At 40.1% G+C, this 25,223-nt stretch overlaps 2 protein-coding genes and 1 long non-coding RNA gene across 3 annotated transcripts in view; 1 reads left to right on the top strand and 2 right to left on the bottom strand.

Annotated features, from left to right (window-relative positions):
- bbox1 (butyrobetaine (gamma), 2-oxoglutarate dioxygenase (gamma-butyrobetaine hydroxylase) 1) overlaps window positions 1-1,973 on the bottom strand; it is a 38,646-nt gene extending 36,673 nt beyond the window's left edge. The window contains exon 1 of the mRNA XM_050042380.1: window positions 1,843-1,973. The gene's annotated coding sequence lies outside the window, so the exon portion shown is untranslated. The remainder of the gene's footprint in view (window positions 1-1,842) is intronic.
- On the top strand, window positions 1,463-25,015 carry LOC126389051 (uncharacterized). Its single transcript, XR_007569800.1, has 3 exons — window positions 1,463-1,556; window positions 4,930-5,040; window positions 24,894-25,015. It is a non-coding gene; the product is annotated as an uncharacterized LOC126389051 (long non-coding RNA).
- fibinb (fin bud initiation factor b) lies at window positions 7,857-13,762 on the bottom strand. Its single transcript, XM_050042448.1, has one exon. The coding sequence runs from the start codon at window positions 13,333-13,335 to the stop codon at window positions 12,712-12,714; it is 624 nt and encodes a 207-aa protein (XP_049898405.1). The 5' UTR covers window positions 13,336-13,762; the 3' UTR covers window positions 7,857-12,711.
- Window positions 25,016-25,223: the final 208 nt, after the last annotated feature.

The raw sequence follows: 25,223 nt of genomic DNA on the forward strand, positions 1-25,223 counted from the left end.
AGGTGACACCATCGGCCGGCTTGAGTCGAGCTCAGACCGGCCAGTTCACACCACTGCAACCTTTCTCTGAAATGTTCTAAGAAGGTTTCGTCTCGTCGCAAATCTTAGGTCTGAACTGGGCTTTACAGTGTGGGCTCCATGCTAGATCTGACAGCTTGACGGACTATCACATAGGGACAAGGCTTAGCAAAGGGTCAATTTGGCTGAACAATGAACGCCTAAAGCCTAGTTCACATTACATGATTTTCACTGCGATTTTGACGTCGCAGAGGATCTTGAGAGCCACCTTGGGTCGGAGGTGAGTCGGCAGATAGTCTGCCACGACAAGTCCTCATGTGTGAACAAGCCTACGCGCAAGTTGCCCCCTCGTCTGTGACTGGGACTGGATATCTGGCATGCTAGAAAACTGGAGAAGGCTGACACGACTGACAAAGAGCATCAGCCAATGAGAGGCGGGATACGTCCCACGTCAGCACGCAGGAGGACGAAAGAAATGTGAGGAGGACAAGCCGCAGGGTTGCCAGGTCCGCTTACTAGCCGTGACTTTGGGCTTGTTTCTAAAGTGGAGTTGCTTATTTGGGCTTGCTCTCTAAACGTCACCTTCCTCTATATATATCCGTCTAATAAGTTATTTAAACGCCTGATAGTCGCTTCTTTTGGGCTTGTTTCCATAGCACTGGTTGCTTGTTTCTCTCCCAAGATCTGGCAACACTGACAAGCCGGCTGGCAAGCAAGAACAGGATCACAGAGAGTGCGTTGTGTTGGACCCAGGATAATAAAGAATATCCATGCCTTTACGATGTGTCGTCTCCAAGTTTAGTGACGTCACCGCATTATCTGGGGCTCTGACGGCGAGGGCTCGGTGGAGAAATCTTGTGGTGTGCACACACATGTCGTAACGCAGTTGGCGAGACTCCCGCTGACAGAAACACGTTGCCAGGTATGAACACTCAAAAGATTATGATAGTCTCTGCGACGCAAAATCAGGGTGAAAATCGTGTAATGTGAACTAGGCGTAAGGAACACTAATCAGGAGAAATTTCCGCTGGTTGCAATCTGCAATCCTCACCACTAGATGCCACTAAATCCCCCTTAATCTTACACACTGGTCCTTTAATCAATCATCAAGACAGCTGACAGTTAATCAAGTAGCCAATTAACAAAAAATAATCATTATATCTCTCTGTAATTCCACAAATAGCTGATTTATGTTGTTAATTTGATTCAGTCAGTGTGACCTTCTGTTTGCAGGCTTTTGAGTAGCTTTCTATATCCAATGCATGCTCTTCCTCATTATGTAAGTGTGGATGTGTGTTTGCATTTGTCTCATGGTAAACAAGGCAGCTCCCAACAAACGTGTCTCTTTAGAAACTGCTTTATTTCGGTTTCCTTTAACTTTAACTATGAACTCAGGTATTGCAGCTGTGACATCACTTCCTGCGGTTGGGTTTGAGTTAGCACAAAATGTACATTCACTGAAACAAGCTGGAGGAGTGTGAAGCAAAACTACCACTCGTGTAGTTCACTATCACTGAGACTGACAACACGTTTAAGCGGTAGTCTTTCATTTTAATATGTCACAAGGTGTCTGGTCTGCCTGGGAACCGAAATAAGTCTTTTGCTTTGAAGCAGCTGTAACGTTACTGGTTGTTAGCTAACTGTTAGCTAGTTAACGTAAACACAAACACCCGGCTCTTCCTATTTACATCCTGCTCTCTGCTCCAAAGCTAACAGATAAGCTAACCTTTCACAGCTGGGCTCTTTAACGCTTTGCTTTAAAGTTTATGTATTAAAGTGCCGTCAAAAGAAGAGTGAAAAGTGTTTGTCAGTAACAGATTTTACCTCTGATATCGTGACAACGGGTTCCTCTTCCCCACGAGCGTCGCCTCCGTCAACACAAACGCCGGCTGTCAGTGTGTGTGAGAGGGAAAGTAGGTGAAAGGTTGACCAGGACACCGGGAGGCTGGGCGGGATGACATAATCACAGAGAGGGCATGACGCTGCTCTACTTTCAGTCCCATCTGATAACCAGAGTCCTGAAACAGCTCGGTGTGTTTTAAGAAACAAATCTGACTTTACAAACTGACGATCAGGAAGAGCAGGTTCTTCTTTGTTAACTGACTCATCTGGGGGGCTGCTGGGGGGATGGGTTTAATGGGATCTGTAGGGCCTCTAACAGAATATTGGTAATTTATGGTTGCACCAACAAGGATTAATTGAATCAAACATAAGCTCTAATCAGAGTTAAGTTAAACTAGTTGCACCATTAAATATTAATCTCAGTTTATGAGGGAAAATAGGAAGTGCTGCACTGCCTTAAAGGGATAGTGCACCCAAAAATGAAAATTCAGCCATTATCTACTCACCCATATGCCGAGGGAGGCTCAGGTGAAGTTTTAGAGTCCTCACATCCCTTGTGGAGATCCAAGGGGAGAGGAGGTAGCAGCACAACTCCACCTGATGGAGGCTGACAGCGCCCCAGATTAAAATGTCCAAAAACACATAATTGAAACCACAAAATATCTCCATACTGCTCATCCGTAGTGATCCAAGTGTCCAAGTGTTCAAATGATGTTTTTCCAAACAACTTTTTATGTCGGGGCTTCAGGACACTACGGATCACTACGGACGAGCAGTATGGAGATATTTTGTGGTTTCAATTATGTGTTTTTGGACATTTGAATCTGGGGCGCCGCCAGCCTCCATCAGGTGGAGTTGTGCTGCTACCTCCTCTCCCCTGGGATCTCCGCAAGGGATGTGAGGACTCTAAAACTTCACCTGAGCCTCCCTCGGCATATGGGTGAGTAGATAATGGCTGAATTTTCATTTTTGGGTGCACTATCCCTTTAAGGCATGTGGTACTTAATTGTAAAAATAAATCAGGTGCCCATCATGGATAGGGCAAACAGTCACATAAAGTTAAAAAACAACCACTGGCTGGCTCGCTCAGTGTAAAAGTCCATGGTACTGTTCAGGCAGGCAGTCCATAAGTGCATCCAAGGCACTCTGACTGTAGTTAAAAATCCTTTATTGATTCACGCACAAACTAACACATCTCGACAAGAGTCTTCATCAGGGTATAATTTTTACTAGAACCGATGAAACTGATGCAGCTCTTTGGGATAGCAGAGTGCAAACACCGTCAATGCCCTAGCTATCTCCAGCATGTTTTCAACTGTTATTTTTAAAGCAGAAGTTCAACATTTTGGGACGTCAGTGTAATTTTGATTTTATTCCCTGATGAGGACTCTTTAGTCAAAACATGTTGTGCAAAAACGTAATCCTATGTTACGTCATAGCATATATATATCGGTGAAGATTCTCGGTCATCCAGGTTGTGGTAATCGTAAGTGCTATAGAACTATTAACCGTACCGCTTCTGTCGCATCTTATATTCAGTTTATCTCAGATTGGAAAAATGTCAGTAACTTTCTCTTCCCATTGGTATGAAAATATTTTCAAATCAAAAGACTACAGTCCAAGTGAGGTCACGTGTCATTGGTGTTGAAGTCCAAGTCAAATTGCAAGTCAACTTCAATTTTGTCAAGTTAAGCCTAAAGTCATCAAATTTTTGACTTGAGTCAAGTCCAAGTCTTGTGACATGAGTCCGCACTTCTGCCCTTTTGCATGCTAAAATTTGCTTATTAGCACTGAGCACAAGGAACAACTGATTTAACAATAAAACCCAGAACAAGCAAAGTTAAAACCTTGACCTGAGAAGTCCTCACCAAAGTCATTAGAATTTATCCTCTAGGCCTTAAATTGTCTTAAAGGGGAGACCGGGGCAATTGCAACAATTTTCTGTTTTGATGTAATTTCTCAAAAATCTGTATAGCTATTTGGATAGAATTTTTTTTATGTAGATAATTTATATTTGTGTTAAGCCTGTTAACAGTCGTTAATTGTTTTTCCAAGCAATGTCAGTGTCATAATATTAATAGAAACAACAGAAGACAGATGTTACATCTGCCCCCTCGCTCAGGGTGATTGTGACAAATAATACCTTCATGTTAATACCAATAAAAAACAATAACTCCAAATGATGTCATGCCATGTGTGTCAAGAAGGATGCCTTGTCTTTTAAGGCAACCAAATCTACCTACGGGTAAGGTAACGATACCTTACTAAAGAGAACCTGTAGAGTTTCATAGTTACGGTATGTCTCTTTTATGATTGGTGCAAGTTGAGACGTTAAAAATGCCCCATGAATAAACTATGTAAAAATTAAACCCAAACCAGGTTCTGAGTTTCAATACTAGGCTACTACAAATCCAAAAATAACATATGAAAAAATATGTTGATTTTCAGCCAATGTGGCAACATTTAGACAGTGTGTTCAGACAACTTATGATTCATAGACACTAAAGATTTTGCAAGAATGAGAAATTGCCTCTTAGTGGGAATTGAACCAGGATCACCTGACTGAGAGGCAAAAGATTTTTTCTTAATGCATAATAAGTTTCACAGTTCTGTCACATTTCTGATTGGTGCAATTTGAGATGTCACAGTTGCCCCCAGTCTCCCCTACTAAATTATTCACCATATGGATGGTTGTGGTGGGACAGAGTCCTATACATAGCACTACAGCACTGTGCACATACAGATGCACATAAATGCAAAGATCTTCAACTGCAGCTGAAACAAACAGTCAATTAAAAACAGAATAAAGATCTTATAACATTCTGATGATCAATTGTTTCTTAGCTGCTTTTATCTGTTGTATCTGACAGTAAATGCAATATCTTTAGGTTTTGGACTGATAATTAGAGAAAACAGAATTTAAGGACATCACCTCTGGCTCTGAGAAATTGTATTCAGCATATTTCTTTTACTATCGACACATTAATCAATAATGTGAGTAATGTAAGTAAGTTTTTTCTGTTCTCAGTCATACCTGTTTCAGTTTAACACTTTCTGCGTCCCTTGCAGGTTCAGGGAAGATGATCAGTAGATGTGCAGGACAGTCTTCAATCGGAGCTACACATGCTAACATCACACATCGTCACCTGATTTATAGCATGGCAGGCTCAAGTTCAAAGGGTAAGTGATCATTACAACTCAGCCACCTTTGTGACTGACATCAGTGCACACGTGTTCATTAACAACAACAACAGTAACAGTGACAGTTGTAACATGTAATGGACTTTGGGATACTGGGTCTCATTGACAACTGCATATTTTTTATTTAAAAGATAACTGATGAATGAAGTCAAACCTTGTACTAATAAAAAATATGAAATGTTCTGCAGGAATGTTGTATTTCACATTATTTTTGTGGCACACCAAAACGTATTAGGCGGTGAAATGACATAGATGTGGTGCTAAACATTTGTGGCAATACACTGACTTTTTTTTATATAAAATTTTCAAAAAAGGCAGAATTTTGTAAGACATTTACTCTTATACTCAGATCTATCCAGGAAACTGACTGCACCTAGGAGGAAGGTACACAATGTTCTGTTCAGTGTCCGCTTGTAAATCATACTTGCATGATAGATTTATGGAGATTATTTATAAAAATAAACCAAAGGTCTGCCTGTGTGACGAAGAAGTGAAGAGAATTGTTACCACAAAGTAAAATATAACATAAAATATAATGTAGAATGATGTATTTGATAGTTCAGGATGATAGTTTAAGCAGAAGTCTCATCATAGCTACTGTTCATGATGTATGTTACACAAATGGGTTTTCCTCTACATGATGCCAATAATCCGTTCACCTAAATGAGAAAACCAGGGGCTTTTCCCTCTCATGGAAACATACAATGTATGCTAAAGGTTTTCTGTATTTTATGTGTCCCTTCTGTTGCGTCATCATGTGTGTAATCAGCGGGCTCAAAGTATCAATTGACTGTGTGTAACCACAAGTGAAACTGCCACATTGTACTCTGTAATGTTACATAATTTACACCGGCTGGCACTTGGTTGTGGATACTCGTGACATTTTTACTCCCTTGACTCAAAGCCACAGACTCTTTACCCAACCTTATTCACGACCTTTAAAAAAATGCTCAAGTATCACATAAAAAAAGTTGTTTTCAGCAGACTGGTAACGAAAACCGGAAAAAAACAAGTTGTTTGTAGGGACACTTAAAATACCATCAACACAACTTCCTTGCATCTCTGTCCCTCATAAATACCAACAACCATCTTCTGCCTTCAAAGCACCCATAGGAGGGCTGTGTGTATAATTCAAAGCAGACCTCAAAGCCTTGTAAAGCAAACATGGAGGGGAACTTTGTAATTATGAAGCACGTGGCAATACAGTATGCAGTCCCAGTGGTTATAGTGCTACTGCCACATTGTAGGGTACGCTATGTATACAAAAAATAAAGGAAACCTCTGTAGGGATCTCCAGCAACATAAAGAATGGTTTACTCTCACTTTTATATTAACTGGAAGAGACCAATATTAGTGTAAAGGATTAATGTTTTAACTCAAGTCCAAGTCATAACATATTTACAAAGGAATATCTCGTAAAAACGATCATTTCTGCCATAAACTCAAATGAACTCTTCACAGCCTCTGTGCACCAGTCAAGTTGCACTTACAGTTTACATCCATGTCTGTGAAAACATGTATGCTTCACACACATCTTCACCCATCAGTAGAGTTTCAAAGTGGGAACCCAAGTTTAGCGTCATCAGTTCAGTATCTGACCAATGTCTCCCCGTTTCTTTCTGAGTTATGATGTTGAGTAATTGCCAGGAAGATTTTTTTTGCAGAACATTATGATGTCACAGTGGAGTTGACCTTTGACCTTTTGGATATAAAATATAAAATGTCATCACTTCATTATTGTTTTCTAATAGACATTTGTGTGAAATGTTTTCATAATTAATCTATGAATTCCAAGCATGTGGCCAAAACATGTTTTGTGAGGTCACACTGACCTTGACTTTTGACCACCAAAATCTGGTCAGTTCATCCTTGAGTCCGTTTGTGCCACATTTGAGGAAGTTCCCGCAAGGCCTTTTTGAGAAGTCATATTCATGATAATGAGACTGACGCAAGGTCACAGTAACTTTGGGTTTGATCACCAAAATACATTCAGTTCATTGTGGATGCTTGCATCAAATTTGAAGAAATTCCCTCAAGGTGTCCTTGACATATTGTATTCACGAGAATGAGATGGATGCAAGGTCACATTGACCTTGACCTTTAAAATCCAGCTAAGTTTATCCTTGATTCCAAGTGGCCATTTGTGGCAAATTTGAAAAAATTCCCTCGAGGTGTTCTTGAGACATCGCCTTCACAAGAAAGTGAGAGAGAAGGTCCCAGTGACCTTGATGTTTGACCTTTAAATCTAATCAGTTCATCCTTAATTCCAAGTGGACATTTGTGCCAAATTAGAGAAAACTCTCTCAAGGCCTTGAGAAATCACAATGATGAGAATGAGACGGGTGCAAGGTCACAGTAATCTTGACATTTGACTGCCAAAATATCTTCAGTTCATCGTTGAGCCAAAGTGGATGTTTGTGCTGAATCTGAAGAAATTCCCTTACGGTGTTCTTGAGATATTGTATTCACAAGAAAGAGACAGACGGGGTTACAGTGACCTTGACCTTTGACTGCCAAAATGTAATCAGTTCATCCTTGAGTCAAAGTGGACGTTTGTGCTAAATTTGAAGAAATTCCCTCAAGGTGTTCTTGAGATATATTCACAAGAAAGAGACAGACAAGGTCACAGTGACTTCGACATTAGACCTTTGAAATCAATCAGTTCATCCTTGATTCCAAGTGACCAACAAAATCAAAATCAGTACAGGTGGACATTTGAGCCAAATTTGAAGGAATTCCCTCAAAGCATTTTTGAGATATCGCATTCAGGAGAATGAGACGGACTACAACAGCACTTTACTTCAAACACAAACTTTTTATTTACGAAGACACAACACAATCCGTTAAGAATATCGTCACACAGATTAGTGTTTGACACTGAAGTCCACGAGTGCTGCCTGCAGTCTTTTCCGTCAATGTATTACATCTCACCACATATCTTAATAAAAAGGTAAACAAGAATAGATATATGCAGCTCTATTTCCAAAACTTTATATAAACAATGAATACATATTAGGGTGTTTTGTAATAAAGATATTGGCACTCACAGTATTTACTTACTTCTAATAATAATACACTGTACATTTTCCATGATTATACTGCCTGTGCACAACAGCACAGTCAAGGCCTTGCATTTTAAACTGTGTCACAACCTTTAGCACCAGGAAAGTAAAGAATTGTGCAAAGTCTGCTAGCCCGTAAAGCAAAAAATACAACATACATGTCCATATGTAAACATTCTTTGATATTCTTGGAAACATTCATCAGGAGTGTCAGAGGAGAGCAACAATAATGGCTGCTCGTATTTGGAGCTTTCAACCAGGCTACAACATGAGGTCCACCCCTGCTTTACTGCCGTATGAAGAGTTATCCAAAAATCACTTATCCAGCTTTTGGGTCAAAATAAAAGACATGATGGACACATAGGCTGTCCAACGTGTCCAAACGTTTCCTTAATCCTCACGAGTCACTCCAAAGCTCACTTATTACTGTTTTTTCTGGCCACAGAGGACTGAATGAGTTTTTGGAAAACCCTTCATCTGACTACAGTACTAGAGTTTTGAAAACTGATAGTTCCCGTTCTCTTTTTTTGATTGGCTGACTCATGTTTGAAGCCGTTGTTTAACACACGCATACACTTACACACACTTATACACACACTCGCACAAAGGTAAATTCGATGCACTTATCACAAATGACCTTACACCTAGAAAAGAGGCATATTGACTGACGGACAGATAATGTTCAACTAACACTAGGGCCATATTTTAGACTTTTTATTGGACAATATGTAATTTGTATTCAGCCAGTTTTGAATAAAGTGACTCAGCTACTATTGTGTGTTTTTATGGCGTGTAATGACCATTATAATGGCCTCTAGGAGTGGGCAATATGACAATTTACAGTCAGATGATATATATTTGTCTCGAGGTTTTGCCATGCTGTTTAAACCTCTACAGCTCTTTAATATCCCTGTGTGCATTGCAAATCACCGAGCGGGACCACTTTATGGCAATATTGGATTTTTATATGATCTTTTGCATCAATATGATGAAGCACTTAGACTTCTTAGGTACTTAGTTTGCTGGGTCAGCCAAAAACACACATTCCTCTCTGGTTATTTTATCCGTTAACGATTTCTCAATTGGCTTTTTTACAGAAAATGTATCACAATAATGTCATATTAAATTGCGTATACTGTTAAAGAGGATTTTATACATATTGCCCACTCCTTATTTGCCCAAAACACATTGTCTTACTTAACACTAGCAGTTCCAAGCAACTGAGATAGGTTTGGTTTTTCATCCCCAACTGAGATTTATGCCATGAATGTAATGGATGTTAATGGAACACTGTTTGTTTCTCTCATAGTATTACATTTTTATTTTCTGGAGCACAACTTCATTTAGGAATATGGACAATATAAGCACAATGTAAGATAAAAATAACAGATTCTGACACATGACCCGTCGACAAAACAGGGCCATGAGATCAGGTAATAATGGGGGCCCATTGATATTGTACTTAAGTTGTGAAAACTGGAAACAGAATTTGCAAATAGCCAAATTACTGTACCAAAACACAGCTGACACACAGGGCTTTTGGGGCCCCTGGGGGTCTGGGACACTTGGGGTAGTTCCATCTTTTTGCCAGCTTGGGAGACAGATGTCACGAAACATAATTCAACCAAACTATCTGTGTGGCTACAAACCTCGGGAAAGGTGGTTCCCAAACTTTTATGTTTCCGACCCTTTCTCATTACAGGTCGCACATGCCAGTTGTTCCCAAGCTTTTCTTAAGACGCACCCTTGCAAGTCAAGTACCCCATCATCAGCATCAACCATCGGATTCCACGTGTTAGTTTGAATTTATCACTAACTGGGTATTATTTAACACTTGTGACAATATTTTTTCCTACATTTTTTTCATATATTATTACACTACTGTCATACAATTAAGCTGTCAATGTTTAGTTTGGTTTGGTCAAGTTTGCATTTGTTCTACCAGTGGCAGAAGCTGAACTAAAGCTTTTTCAACCATTAAGCTGTTACTTTTAGCTCATATTTCAGCGGCATATTCATTACTTTTACCTAACTCATTCAGTCATTTAGCTAACTGTTTGAACTGTATGTACATTAGGCTACTTTTAGCTAATTTTTGAATATTTATCCCCTACTTTTAGCTAACATTTCAGATTTCTCTGCTCCCTTGTGAACTACTTTTTGCGAACTCATTTGCTACACAGTGTTCAAGGAACTACTAACTCGACACATCAGTTATTTTCTAATCAAACTGTTATTTAAACATTGTCAATATTTCCACGTACCCCCTGGTAACTACATAAGTACCCCCTAAGATACAAGTACCCCAGGTTGGGAATCACTGGCTTGTGCTATCCTTACTAACCAATAAGATAGTTTAATCTGAATAATTATCAAAAATGGTCTGTGGAGTATTTTACAAGAAGAAAAGCAAAGCAAAATTCCTATCCCATTATCCATCTGGTGACCTCAGAAATATTTTGACCCGTTGGAGTGATCTGCATGGCTACATACCTCTCGAGCAGCAGTTCCCAAACATTTTTATGTCTGACCCTTTACTGAAGCAGTGCGTACTGCTCGTCATGGGTCACTTGTGACTATGAGTTGTGGCCAGTGAATGACTGTGAAAGATTTTCCTGACTATTTGTTCTGATTGTTGGTGAAGATTCTCAGTAATCCAGGTCTTCAGAACTGAAGAAGAGCTTGGATGAGAGGTAAAACGTCTTCAAGAATCTCAAGCAAGTCCAGTTACCTACGATATAGCACTTAAGATTTGTTCAGATGGTTTAATGTGAATAATTATCAGCAACAAAGAAGAATCCGTTGAGTATTTGCCAAGAGAAAATGAGAGATGGTAGAAAAGTCACAAAAATTTAGTTTTTCTTCTTTCCTGTCCCATTAACCTCCAGTGCTGGGGGTAACTAGCTGCATGTAACAGAGTTACGTTATTAAATTACAATATGAATTTACTGAGTTACAGATACTGAGAAAAATTGAATTAAATTACAGTAACTTATTAAAAAAGTTGATTACAGAGGAATTATATCCGAATATATTCTTCTTGGTTCTCGACATTTCTCAGCTTTCTTGCCCAGTTAAAAACGTTTGTTAGAAAGGTTATCGAATCAAAGGTAATAAATTATATAACTTTGAAGAAGTAATTAAAATAGGTGCATTACATACTACATTTTCAACAGGGTAACTAGTAATCTGTAACTCCTTACATTTAAGAAGTAACCTCCTCAACACAGTTAACCTTGTGTATTTTGACCCATTGGAGTGAACTCACCACTGCTCTCTAATTTAATGAGAAAATGTGTTTGTTCTTTTCTGTCCCATTAACCTCCAGTAACTAGTGACATATAACGGAGTTACCCAATTGTGTTAAAACATAAAATGAAATTGTAATAAGTTACAGATACTGAGAAAATGGGATGAAAATACAATTGCTTTGCATCGTTTTGCTGCGCAGTAATGTCTTCTGGACATTTTTCAGCTTTATTGCCCAGTTTAAAACACTTGTGAAGTAATCTAAAAAAGGTAATGACTTTACTAATTACATTTTTAACAGGGTTACTCTGTAACTCATTACATTTCAAAGGTAACCATCCCAACACAGTTAACCTCCTGTTTTTTGACCCAGTGGAGTGAACTCAGGTTGGGAAAGCTCTAGAGTTAAGCGAGAAAATGTGTTTCGTTCTTTCCTGTCCCATTGACCTCCAGTGTTGGGGAGTAACTAGTTACATATAACGGAATTGTGTAATTCAATTTAAATATAAATGTAATTGTGATAAGTTACAGATACTGAGAAAAAATTAATTAAATTAGACTCACTGATCAAAATGTTGGTGATAAAGGCGTTCCATCTAAAAGCGTGCATGTTATAACATTTATTCTGTTGCTTTGCATCATTTCACTGCACAGAAATATCATCTGAACATTTGTCAGCTTTACTGCCCAGTTTAAAACACTTGGTAGAAAAGTAATCAAAACTAATCCAAGATATACTGTACTTTAAAGAAGTGATTAAAATAGGTATATTACATACCACATTTTAAAGGGTAACTAGTAATCTGTAACTCATTACATTTCAAAAGTAACCTCCTTTATTTTGACCCACTGGAGTGAACTCAGGTTGGGAACCACTGCTCAAGAGTTAAACCAGAAAATGAGTCTGTTTCTGGACATTTTTCAGCTTTATTGCCCGGGGATGATTTGTTAGATAAGTATTCTAAAACTAATCAAAGGTAATATGTTATATTACTTTGATGAAATAAATTACATACTGCATTTTTAACAGGGTAACTAGTAATCTGTAACTCATTACATTTCAAAAGTCCCAACACAGTTGACCTCCTGTATTTGGACCCATTAAAGTGAACTCAGGTTGGGAATCACTGCTCTAGAGTTAAAGGAGAGAATGTATGTGTGTGTGTGTGTGTGTGTGTGTGTGTGTGTGTGTGTGTGTTTTATGTGAACTGACCCTTTAAAGTTTTGTTTTTATCCCTGATATGTTTGCTCATTGTCTCACCCCTGCCTCATGGCCACACACTCCACCATAGAAAAATAAAAATAGTACTGTAATGAGACGCGCAGGGACTACTTTCTCTCAGAACTTCATGTATTCGTTCTTCAGCCTGCTCAGTCTCGTGCCGTGGCTGCGGATGATCAGAGACAGGAGCTCGTGCTTGTCCTTCAGTCCCAGAGAAATGTCCAGCGTGTCCTTCAGGACGTCCCGTGTGTGCACGACCATGTTGAGAAAGTCGTCGCTGAGCCGGTGCTCCTCTTTCAGCTCGCTCTCCTGGCTCTGCTTGAATTTCACCTCCAGCTCCAGCAGAGACTTCTCCGAGTTTGTAAACGCCTCGCTGATCTGCCCCGTCTCCCTCCGCAAGTACTTCCCGTAGCTGTCCTCTCCGTCCAGGTCGTACGAGATGCTTTTCCCGATCCCCTCCAGCACCCTGGCCGAGTCCTCGATCTGCCTCTTGATGATGGTGAAATCATCCCGTATGACGGCGTCCAGGTCCTCGTCGAGACCGCACTTTCGGTCGTCGGTCATTTTGAAAAGCATCTGGCACTTCTCCGGGTCGTCGTTGTCCTCGTAGTCTCCGTCCGGCACGAAGTAGTGATGAAAGGTGCCGTTAGACATCTCCGGTTGCAACGGTCCGCGGAAGAACGCTCCGCACATCGGCAGTGATAACATCCCGGCACACAGGAGCAAGTGAAGGAAAGCCATGATGTCCACTTGCCCCAGCACACAAATATATGTATATAAAATAATAAAAATAAACTTTTAACGTGATTTCAGCGACAGTGTCACCTTGGTGGACTATTTAACTCCAACCCGGCGTAGAAACACAAACATTTCAATCAGGTTTAAACGTCCAAACTGCGCAGTTAAGATGAGGCTCCGGTGCTTTCACGTCCTCCTCAGTCTCCTCTTTGTCCAAGCAGATAAAAAGTGGCGTGAAAATGTTCAAACAAGCCTCGCTTTGCTTCCTCTAATCGAGCCTGTCAGCATCCATCATTAAAAGCAATGTATGAAAGTTTGTTTCAGCGTGGAAACAGTTGTAGTCCTGACTTCGCTCGGTGCCTCAAACGCAACATCTGGATGTCTCAAGTGCCGCGCTCCGGCTTTTTGGCTAATAATACCTCAGCGCTACTCTCAAATTACAGCCGCTCCGTCACTTTAAAAGGCTGCATTCAGCCTGTAGCAGCAGCACCAGGCTGTTAAAGCCTCACTGAAACCAGTGTTAGGGTAACTCACACAACCGTGACGAGCTGGCGTTGATGGTTTGAGAAAAGTTATTGAGAAATACACAAGTGACCACATGTATAAAACTTGAAACGCACTCCAACACAGCAGTCCTGTAATTACAGTCCACTGCTTTTATAAAACGTATAATTTTTGAATACCTGACGACATGTGGCAGAAATTTGGATTTAACTGTATGTTGTAATTTATGAGACTTCTGTTGCTTTGTTGCATTGGATCGGATTGCTGCTTTTATTGTGAGTGTGTATGCATGATTTTGCTCCCCAAAAATAGCTTGGGCAAAACATTAGAGACAGCTTTTAATGTACTGCCTTTTTTCATTATTCTGTTGTACACAAAACACAGAAAAAGACAAATTATTAGAAACAATCCTCAATATAATGCAACATACTCAAAAAGACTGATGCCTCTGTGATGCGTTGGATTTTTTTTTTATCTTTTAAATGCAGTGTGTACATATACTGCTTCTAATATGTTAGGCACATGTAGTCTGCATTGCACCTTGAATTTTATTTCTATTTATCGCATCTACTTGTTATGTGTAGGACTACAGATTGAATATAGTGCTAAATCTGATGCAACCATGTTTTCATTTCTTGTAAATGATTGTCATTGCCCACTGCCCTCCTATACATCAAATAAACTAAATGACAAGTAACAACAAAGAAAGAGTATTTATTACAGGACTAATCCTGTATTGGATTACATTACAATGTGCAGGGTTTTTCTTTTCCTGTCCCTAATAGTGCTTTAGTAATTTTTTTTTACATCCTTATACAACATTTTTGAGGTAGTTGTTGTACTTTTCATTCAGATATAGGCAGAATTTGAATTACCGTAAAAATTTAATTAAAAGCCCAGGCCATTATTTACTTAAATCACTGAAATCAACAGGCTTATTTATTTAGGACTGGCCTCTAATTCCTAAATTAAAACTGTTGCTCAGCAAAGATCGGAAATACAATCAACTTGTTTATTTATACCAATATGAATATTAGTTGTATATCAATAACGAATCATTTATTTAACTCCAACAGACAGCGTCAGAGAGTTATTGAGGATTTAGGCAACCGGCATACTGACACAACACCACTTTATCCTGTTAAAACAATCCTCACAGCTTGGATTAATTTCTATGAAAAAGTCTTTTGATTCTTTTTTATCTGAGGACCCCTACGGAGTAAAGGAATATGAATGACATACAGGGTTATCGAGGAACAGACACATAATTTGAGGTTGCCAACAACCTGCTTTCATAAAAAAATAAACTGTCTGGCAACCAGACCAAGCGTCTAATTGAGACAGGTGCTTATTTATCAAAATGTGTACTCACACCTGGCGAGTAAAAGGGACCATGGTTCAATTGGGATTTATATTTAGCAGGACAGACAAAAAATGAGATGTGATGTGTAACAACAAGAGCTTGTATTCGTGTATTTGAAATACATATCATACATTATGTAATATGGCATTTTATTCTCAAGTAAGACACATATTTATTCCCAGTTTTAAACTATAGAAAAAACAACAATTAGTCCCCAAAAGCCAACAACACTATGCTGAACGTCTTGCCGTACAACTGAAGAAGTGTAGACATCGTTGCTAATGAAAGGATCCAGCGAGTGTCACATGAACGATGAGGTCACGGCCCTTTCACGTTGCATTTCCATGGCGATCAACTGAGAATCCTGCCTAGAAATACCAAAAGTGAGTCAAGCCGAGTCAAGCTGAACCACACCATGGAAATGAGGCATTTGACTGACAGAAACCACCCAGCATGCACCCCTGAATTCACAGCCACCCACCTCCAAGATATCCTGATTGATGTGGGAAATTAGCAGAGCTCATTTTTTTCATTGTAGGGAAGTTAAAGTCAGACTCATACTGAGGCTACTAAATGCCTAAAATGAGACTGTTATACTTTACTTTAAGTACATTTTGTTCATAACAGTCTTGTTTCTGAGTGTTGTCGCAGTATGTTATTGTACTTTATATTCACATATTTCTGAAAACCTTTAAACTGTTATTAACTTTGTGGATAAGCTGCTCAAAAGAAGCTGTCTCACCAGCTCCTCACTCCATTCTTTGAAGCTGATCCTCTCTTTTGTCTTCCAGTGTCTCAGTCCCGTCCTGTTCCCTGTGATAAGAGCATACTTTTGAGGACAGGTTAGCCTGCGTTGGTAAAATGCCCGGTACACATAATGCTGGACCTTCAATGAGGTCTGTTTCCAGTATATTCTTAATATATTTGACAATAGCTGACCAGAAGTCAGGCACCATTTTACATTTATAAAGCATGTGGACCAATGTGCCCGTGTCTTTGTTGCCTCTCCAACAGCTCTCATCCTCCCTAAGCCCTTGTTATTGTGATTTTTATCTAAGCAAAGAATCTGAATACGTCTTCCTCCACTGCCTATAATACAGCCAAGAACTAAAGGAGGCTGCATCAATTATTTACTGTTAGAAATATCAACTATTTGGGGCGACCTCTAGCTCAACAGGTACAGTGTGCGCCCCAGATAGGCTGAAACCTTTGCAGCATCCTGGGTTTGATGGGTTTGTGTCATTACCATTTTCTCTCCCCCTTTATAATATTTACTCTTTACTTTATACCAGCCCTCCCTAAGTACAGTGGTTAGCATTGTCCCCTTTTCGCAAGAGGGTTCCTGGTTTGAACCCGGGATAGAGGGGTCGAACCTTGTGGTGGGGCTTCTGTGTGGACTTTGCATGTTCTCCCTGTGTCAGCGTGGGTTTTCTCCGGGTACTCCAGCGTCCTGTCACAGTCCAGAGACATGTAGGTTAATCTGTGATTCGGAATTGTCCGTAGGTGTGAATGTGAGGGTGAATGATTGTCTGTCTCTATGTGTCAGCCCTGTCGATGAATGAATGAATTTATTCCTACCAACAGGTGAAACTTAAACAAGAATACAGTTTTGGTCACAGACTATATTAAGGTACATATATTCACCCTAGAATATAGACCCATACTGAGTAAAGCGTATTTAGAACATAATTCATGTACAACAACATCCTTACTTACTTTCAATAAGCAGTACTTGGGACATTAGTGAGGGAAAACTCTGAATGAAACAATAGATGAATGTTCATCAAAAAGCTATAAAATGGATTGTGGGGTCCCCCAAGGTTCAATTTTAGGCCCAACACTTTTCAATCTTTACATGCTGCTACTTGAAAACGTCATCAGGAGGCACATCAGTTTCCATAGTTATGCTGATGATACACAGCTGTACATCACTGTGTCTCCTGATGACTCAGGGCCAATCGGTGCCCTTTTAAACTGTATTTTAGACATCAAGTCCTCGAGGGCAGAAAACTTTCTTCAGCTCAACCAGGACAAAACTGAGGTCTTATTGGTCCTGAAGGTCAGAGAGAGAAACTCAATGCAAAACTGAAAGAGCTGGCACTAAAACGCTGTCAGCAGGTGAAAAACATTGGTGTTATCTTTGATTTGAATCTTAGTTTTGAAAGACATATTAGAAGTATAACCAAAACTGGATTTTATCATCTTAAGAACATTGCCAGAGTGTGACCGTTTCACTGATGCATGCTTTTATTACCGACAGAGCTGATTACTGTAATGCTCTACTTTCTGGTCTTCCTCAGAAAAACATTGCTTGGTTACAGTTATTACAGGTTTAAAGTCTCTGCACTGGCTTCCTGTGTGCTTCAGAATTGATTTTAAGATCCTTTTATTGGTTTATAAAGCTCTTAATGGCCTTGGTCCTACCTATTTATCAGATTTGCTTTCTGTTTGTATGGAAATTGTTATATAAATAAAGTTTGATTGATTGATTTGATTGATTGATAATTGACCAGTAGTTGTAGCATATGTTCATATACATAATAATACAGCATTAATATTTCTGTCATAATGACTAATAAAGAGTCAGTATTCTACTAATATGCATGCTAATAAGTAACTACTAAATGGTGAATATGTGAACCTCAACACAAGTTGTTACCAAAATGTTAAGGTGGCCTTATTCATTTTATTTAACAATATAACAAAGTGTAAAAGTTGTTATCTTACAGCAGAAATAATGTAACAAAGCATGTGTCTGGCTTGTGTTGTTGGCAGCTCACAGACTACAAGCTGAGTCAGGATGCATGTTCACTGAGCTTCCTTTAACATAGTGGTGACCACCTGTTCTGAAGTCGCCTGCTGGCGTCAAATTACAGTTTAGTTGAAAGAAAATAGAAATACACGTGACGGTCACCTGTTGTGTAATGACAGTCAAAGAGCTTTGTTACAGCCTGGACCTGTAATTTGTCTCGACTACGCTGTTTTTAACTGCACTTACTCTGGAATCAAAAAGTTGTGAAATATTTCCTCGTGCTGAAACAGTGTGCCAGTAGTGCAGAAGACACATTAAAAATGCTGATCCAAGAAATGCCATTCATATGACATGATAGTGCTTTTTCCAGTACTCCTAAGCTGCTATATTCATAAAAGCAATGCCCCAAGGGAGGAATAAATATGATCTTATATCGCAAGAACTAACATGTTAAGAGCGATCTAATTTGCTAAACCCACAATTCCACTCAATGTGAGCATAATCTTTCCAGTGGAAACAGCAGACGTTACACCATCACCTACCTCTGAGAAGTCCCGCTCATATTTTTCCACTGCATGAGTGATCACTCAGGGTTGTGACCTGCATAAATTAAAGCTTCAGCAGAGCAGAACGAGTTTTAAGTGGTAAATTTATTTTTAAATATAGGTTCATATCTCTGGTTTATTTATAAATTATCCTATTATATTTAGGGGCATAATTTCTAGGCGAGACACAGGGGACATGTTCCTTGCACTTTTGCAGAGGGCAGCATTCGACTAGCGTTATATTAAAAAGAAAAAACTGGTGAAACTGTGTGCACTTGGGTGTGTAATTCTGAAACTATGGAGGTTGGAATAGTGTTTGTATCGTATACCATTTCCCCCCCAAAACTGTGTATGTGCAAAAAACCCGCTAAAAATAGACGACAGACTCTTCTCACATTGCCAGAAGACGAGCCATGCACACAGCTCTGCAGCAGTGGGTACGCCTTATGGTGTGTTTTTTTTTTTCTTTTCTGGTATATTACATTCCACATCACAGACAGGCTGGAGAACAGGTTAGTAAACCATAGAAATCAGCATGGTGGCCAGTGAAAGGATTATGGTGGTTGCTTCTTTTTTATATCTTTTATGCAGGATTTATATTTCTGTGTTGAATCAACGCCATACCCTACACCGTTGCCTGATGTGCACCTCCTCTGAAATGTAACTACACGTCACTGTGACGCAGACTTCCTGTCTATTTTTGTAAGCTGAAACCATTTTCCTCAGTGGAGCCGAAGCTTTTATTTACTCTAATTTCACAGATAAGATTTGAAGAAAAGAAGAAATTGTGTAGACAATAAGGCCTCAACAAAATAGCATTTTAAGTCTTGTGTGTGATTCATCCTGGCTTCGTATGAGTAGAGGAAATCTCCACTCGTCGCTAGGCTAATTTATACAATGTAAAATGCCTTAGGCTTGTGCCAATAATGTTAGTATGTTATATTTGTTTGGAAAACATGTTTACTATATGTTGGTGAACCTTCTGAGTTGTAATGGAGCCGAATTTTGTAATGTTATCTTTGTTTAATGTTGCTGTTGTCCCTGGCTTCATATGAGCAGAGGAAAAGTCCGCTAGCCACTAGGCTAATTTATACAATGTAAAATGCCATAGGCTTGTGCTAAAAACATTAGCATGTTATAATTGTGGGGAAAATGTTTAATGTGTGTTTTGAATCAACTACACTTTACAGCACTTCACAGAAACCCCACCGCTGACTAGTGTTTTGGAGGTCTAACAGTCTCTCTTTCAAACTTGGTGCTGACCAAATTTGGGACAGTGTTTGAGCTCTGCTTGGGTGGAGACAGACGGTATCCTGTGGCATCTCATAATTGTCTTGCACCATCAAAGGGGCTAAAATTAGTGCGTTCACCCATGTGTTGTATTTTCATAACTGCCAATCAGAGCTGGAGCTGATAAATACCTGTGACTACTGCAGAGTCATTTGACCCTGAAGTGACTGTTGATTGTAACCTTTCCCATTAACTAAAAAAGCCAGATGTTAGTGGGTGTTAGTGTTTTTTTGTGCAGCTGGAAAGGGGTTACACAAGTTGTAGCAGTTATCCTATCCTAGCTGACATGGGGCGAGAGGCGGGGTACACCCTGGACAGGTTGCCAGACAAACAATCATTCACACTCACATTCACACCTACGGACAATTTAGAGTCACCTAACCGGAGCGACCCACACTGACACAGGGAGAACATGCAAACTCTGCATAGACGGGCTCCCCCAGCCTGGCAGCACAGTGGTACAGTGGTTAGCATTGTCGCCTCACAGCAAGAGGGCTCCTGTTTTGAACCCTGGATTGGGGTTGGTGTGGGGGTGGCTTTGTTGCACCACCTTTATTGTTTGTTTGCAAAGTTTCCTAATGTTATGGGCTGAACTGTGCCAGCATACCATGATGTATTACCCTTAAGTCAAAGTAACTTACTTTAAAAAGGCATCAATGTGAAATGCCTGTATGACAGTTTTGTATTTAAAAGCCTCAAGGCTCTAGTTTTATAATAAATCCATCCGATTTTTATATTGCTTTGGTGCAGGGCAGGTAGAGGGCTTAGAGCCAAAGGGGCGTAAGTGCTATGTGAGGCGAATATAAGTAACTCTGTGACATCTTTTCAGTGCCAAAAGGACACAGCTGAAATGATGAACCATAGGTTGTTATTAAAAGAAAACTAAAAGGCGTAACAGTAGAAGTGCGGTTTTGGGATTCAGGTGAGCTCACGCCCTTTTTGCACTTAACAAAGTATTGTGGGTAGAACATGCCACGATGATTTGTTCAGTGCCAAAAGGGCGTATGCTCTACACAGCAGAGGTGGTTTTAATGACGTTGGTGGAAGATTACCTAGATAAAATAGATTATCTGGATCTTGACTTAGAGCCAGAAGGTAAATTGGAAAGGAAAGAGAGATACTGAGCACTGGGAAAAAAGAAGTTGGACTTAAGTTATGTCGACACATTTGATGTCAGTGTGCCTGTAAAAAGTTTAAAGGAGAAGAACTGTCCCACTTGTCAGCAAAAATGCAATCACATCTTCCCCAGGTCAGACAGTTTGAAAATATTTGACCATTTTGATCAATCGGAGATTCTCTGAGGCAAAAAGACTTCATCATTTACCTTGCATTTTTTGTGACTTGAAGTTTATTGAATTTCCCAACAACACCAAACCACCTCAAAAGGAAAACAAACAAAACAGGGGAGCAGGGGAAGACTTGCGAAGGGCACCAAATGTGCTCGGGCCAATACTGCATTTCTGAGATCCATTCTTGAAATGATGGGCCGTCTACAGCGTTCCACTTTTTCATTATCATCTGTTTACCAATTGAAAACAGAAAAGACGAGGCAGAGAACTGATGAATGTGGTTTACTGACGTACACACATTTTTTCACAAGTCTGTTGGGAAGTCTATCTCACTCTTTTGACATTCTTTAAATATCCAATAAATATTTTTCAACTAAAGCTGTAGCAATATTGTTTTAACAGTGATGCTCAATCTAATAACACAGAAAGATCAAATACAGTAATCAGTACATGGCAACAGCAGCACCTGATTGAAATTTGTTTTGGCTCTCTTGCAAAATCTAATCTGAAAATCTGAATGCATTCACGGCCCTTTGGCTCCAAGCCCTCGAATCAGGGCACTATTTTCACTTCATTTTTTGCTCTCGTTTGCAGTACAAAATATTTTGTTAACGACTACTGAATTCATAAATCAAAATTATGGAAGTCATAGTTGTGTTTTGTTCTACCTCAGGTCGGGGTATCTGACAAACTAAAGCCCCTTTGAGGATTTGTGCCTGCACTAACTGTGTCTCCACCACCACCTTTAAAACCAAACGACGCCCCTGTTTATAACACAAAAACAGAAAGCGAGTGACTATGTTACATAAGTCTTACATAAACCAGGGTCTGTGATGTGCATCAGTCTGATTTATGATGGGGGAGAGATGCCTCATCGCTCATCGCCTCTGCATCGAACCTTGATAATAACAATAATTGAAAGAAAATAATTGGACGTTGTCTGTCGCTGAGTCCTCGTCTCGGTGTCACTGTTGCTCCAAAGTTTCTGAACATTTTACAATTACAGATTTTATCCTCCGCCCAACAGTAATAAGATGCATCAGCATGTGTGCAACTCCACTTTTATTAGCAACCCGCAGCGCCAACTCCACTAAACAAAGGGAGCATACTGTCAGAGAGCAGAGTGGCAGCCTGGAGAAGCATAACAATGTGTGCCCTGTGACATTATTCTGCAGAAGGAATTTTAATGCAGCGTCAAGACAATTAAAAAAAAGGAAAATGAAGTCATGTTATGGGTTCAGGGTGTGTCTCTTGGTTTTGATTTGAAGTCTTTTGTGGCATGTTTACATTGACATTAAATCATTTTGAAGAGGAGAACCCCACCTACTCACGCAGGACAGTGTCGTAAATAAAAAGCCAAGTGTGGAGCTGCTGGTGACCTCCCTCTTTTTGCATTCAAGCCAAACGGCAAAGCACAGTCCAGATATTTTATTTCTCTCACCAGTTCTCTGCTGCTGAGGTGATTTTGATCCTCTCAGTGTGAATGTTGCATGAAATTTGAATTTAACAATACATACCAACATTTAACAACCTAGTTTGTGATAAAGTGCCTCTAACTCTGAGCTAAATTGACCAGGCTGGGATTAAGTCCCAGTTTGGCAAACCCCTACCTCCCAAACTGAGCTTGACTCAAAGTGATTCAACAACCTGGCTCTATTGGCTCAACCTGGCTCAGTGATTGCAGAAAGGGGTTTATTTTACATTTTGGGGACCAACTGAGACTGACTTGTGCACCGAACTGTGTAATGTTATTGGAAACCTTGTTAATGTATTTAAGAGAGCTTGATCATTAAAAGCATCCACTCATTGCCACAGCTCTGGTAAGGTGTTGTGTGTCAGAAAGCAGAGCATGAAGGCAGAGGAGGTGAAATGAAAGTGGGATTTGCTCTGTCTGTGTTCAGAACAGAAGTCAGCTGTCAGCAAAGGCAAACAAGTCCAAATTGGAGCAGACAGGCAGACAAAACAGGCAGAGATCAAAACGTCCAAACAAGCAGAACAGGAGCAGATGGTTGAAACACAATAACATGAAGCTTCTGAGAAGAATCTGGCGAAGGGCTAGTGTTTGTGGGCAGGTATATATACACTAAGTACTTGATTACAGGGGTAGAGGAACAGGTGTGCTGGCAGGTGATGAAACAGACTGAGGACTACTGCTGGTCAGGCAGGGAATGACACGGTCTGAAATGAGAGGACTGGTTCGAGCTGTCTGGCGTGAATAATGGCAGGAAAGCAACAGAAATGATATGATGGACATTTGTTCAGTGTGATGCAATCTGATACAATCGTCTGACAATAAATGCGTCTTTCTGCTGACACTCAAACGCAGCTGTTTGGGAATGAGAACGGGCTGTTTGTGATGCTGCTGTGAATTTTATCACAAACTAAAGTCTCAAAAATTTCCCTGAGTATCAAATACAGATGCTTTGTCACATCGCTCTGCATGTCATATAAACGCCAAAGGCAGCCTTCTGCATCTGAAAGAGATGCTTTCAGCTAACCCAATATAAACCCATCCATGGCAATGCTTGACGTTGAGAGCAACTGATGTAGTATAGAAAGTGAGACAGTCAGAGTAGGTCTCAAAATCAGACTTTCATCCCAATTGTCAAATACAGCCACTTTGTTAGTGGTCCTAAACGGCAAAATGTGACACACTAGGTACCCTCTTGCATCTGTTTGTCGTGTTCTGGGACAGCGTGTTAATGTACGTTTGCAAGCGTTGTGTCTTTTTAAGATACATTTCCATTTTCACAGGAAATGAACAGTTTCTAGTTGTTGCATTCATATAGTCTTTTCAAAATAAACCTACAACATACCTACACCTCGTTTTAAAGTTTATTTCTTTAGGTTAAAGCTGCCCTGTGGAGTTTTTATATATAAACCAATGTCCGTTACATTACAGCCACTGCCAAACGAGTTATTAGGATGATCACTGAATGCATCTCCACCACTCCAACAGTCTCTGGTTTGCTTAGAAGCGCTATTGCCTCTCAGGAGCGACATTCCCGCGCTGTCGCACAGGAAATGACGCATTTGACGTAGAGTTCAAAGAGCGCATGCGCAGTTGGAAATGTTGGAGACGACGAGGCTAGCAGAGGAGCTACTGAAAGATGTCTGAAAACCCAAAGAAACAGCCCAGGAAAGCCCAGAGCAGCTTTCTCACACAAGGCATTTGATCTGGTTTGCTTGTAAATGCTGCCGTGAGAACACGAACCAACTCTAGGCAATTATGCAACTTTGTGAAAAAATTATAGTCTCTGATTTGGATCAAAGCAAGACAACTCTAGGTCTGAAAGCACACTAAGGGTCTGTCTCCAAGCTGCTGCCTGCGCTCCTCCCAGGGAAGTCATCCACAGTGGTGGGGGGCACGGTGTCAGGACCGTGGATGTTTGGTGTGTTACACACAGAGAGAGAGTGCAACAAGGAGAGGCTGAGTGAATGAGACTCTCTGCAACTCTATGATGAAATACGATAAATAAATCAATGTATGGAAAACGATGGGTTACTGATTGAAGCATGTGCATATGTCTGTGTTTGTCAGGTGGGAGGGGCTTAGGACAGAAGGGGAAGACCTGCAGAAGGAGGATGTATTTTCAAATTCTATTGTTCCCCCCCCCCCCACTCTTTCCAGATTTGTGCCCACTCCTGCTTTAAATGGAGTCCAGATCTGGAGTAGTTTGTATCTTGTGAAATGTCTGTTAAAGATTCTGTCACATTCTCTTATTTTCACCCAATTAAACATAATTAAAAATCTCCCATGAAAATGTTTTTGGCTGCACTTCTTACAACTCTGCTCTCTTTGAGCCCTTATGTCACAGTTGGCTTCAAATTACATCCAGATACCATGACGCTCTCCCAAAACCCTCTGGCATTCAGCTGCAAGCCGAAGAAAAGATGACCCAGCGTACCCAGTGACTACAGGCTGGTGGCAGTGACATCATTCATCATGTGGACTTTTAAGAGTGTGTTTGTGCAGTAACTCAGACTGTAAAATGTAACACAAAGAGAAATTCCAATATTCATTCTTATCCTTTTTCATTATCAGTTGTTTCTCCTAGTCAGCGAATCTGTTGTATTCCCGGACAGATTGTGGGCCAGGGAGGATTTAGATAGTACAGCGGGGAGACAGCCAGTGCTGAAGATGCATT

The sequence above is a fragment of the Epinephelus moara genome, chromosome 1, assembly GCF_006386435.1.
Source record: "Epinephelus moara isolate mb chromosome 1, YSFRI_EMoa_1.0, whole genome shotgun sequence".
NCBI classification, from domain to species: domain Eukaryota; kingdom Metazoa; phylum Chordata; class Actinopteri; order Perciformes; family Serranidae; genus Epinephelus; species Epinephelus moara.

What these genes read in the sequence shown, in the direction of transcription:
- fibinb (XM_050042448.1), bottom strand. Translation starts at nt 13,335, where the DNA reads ATGGCTTTCCTTCACTTGCTCCTGTGTGCCGGGATGTTATCACTGCCG.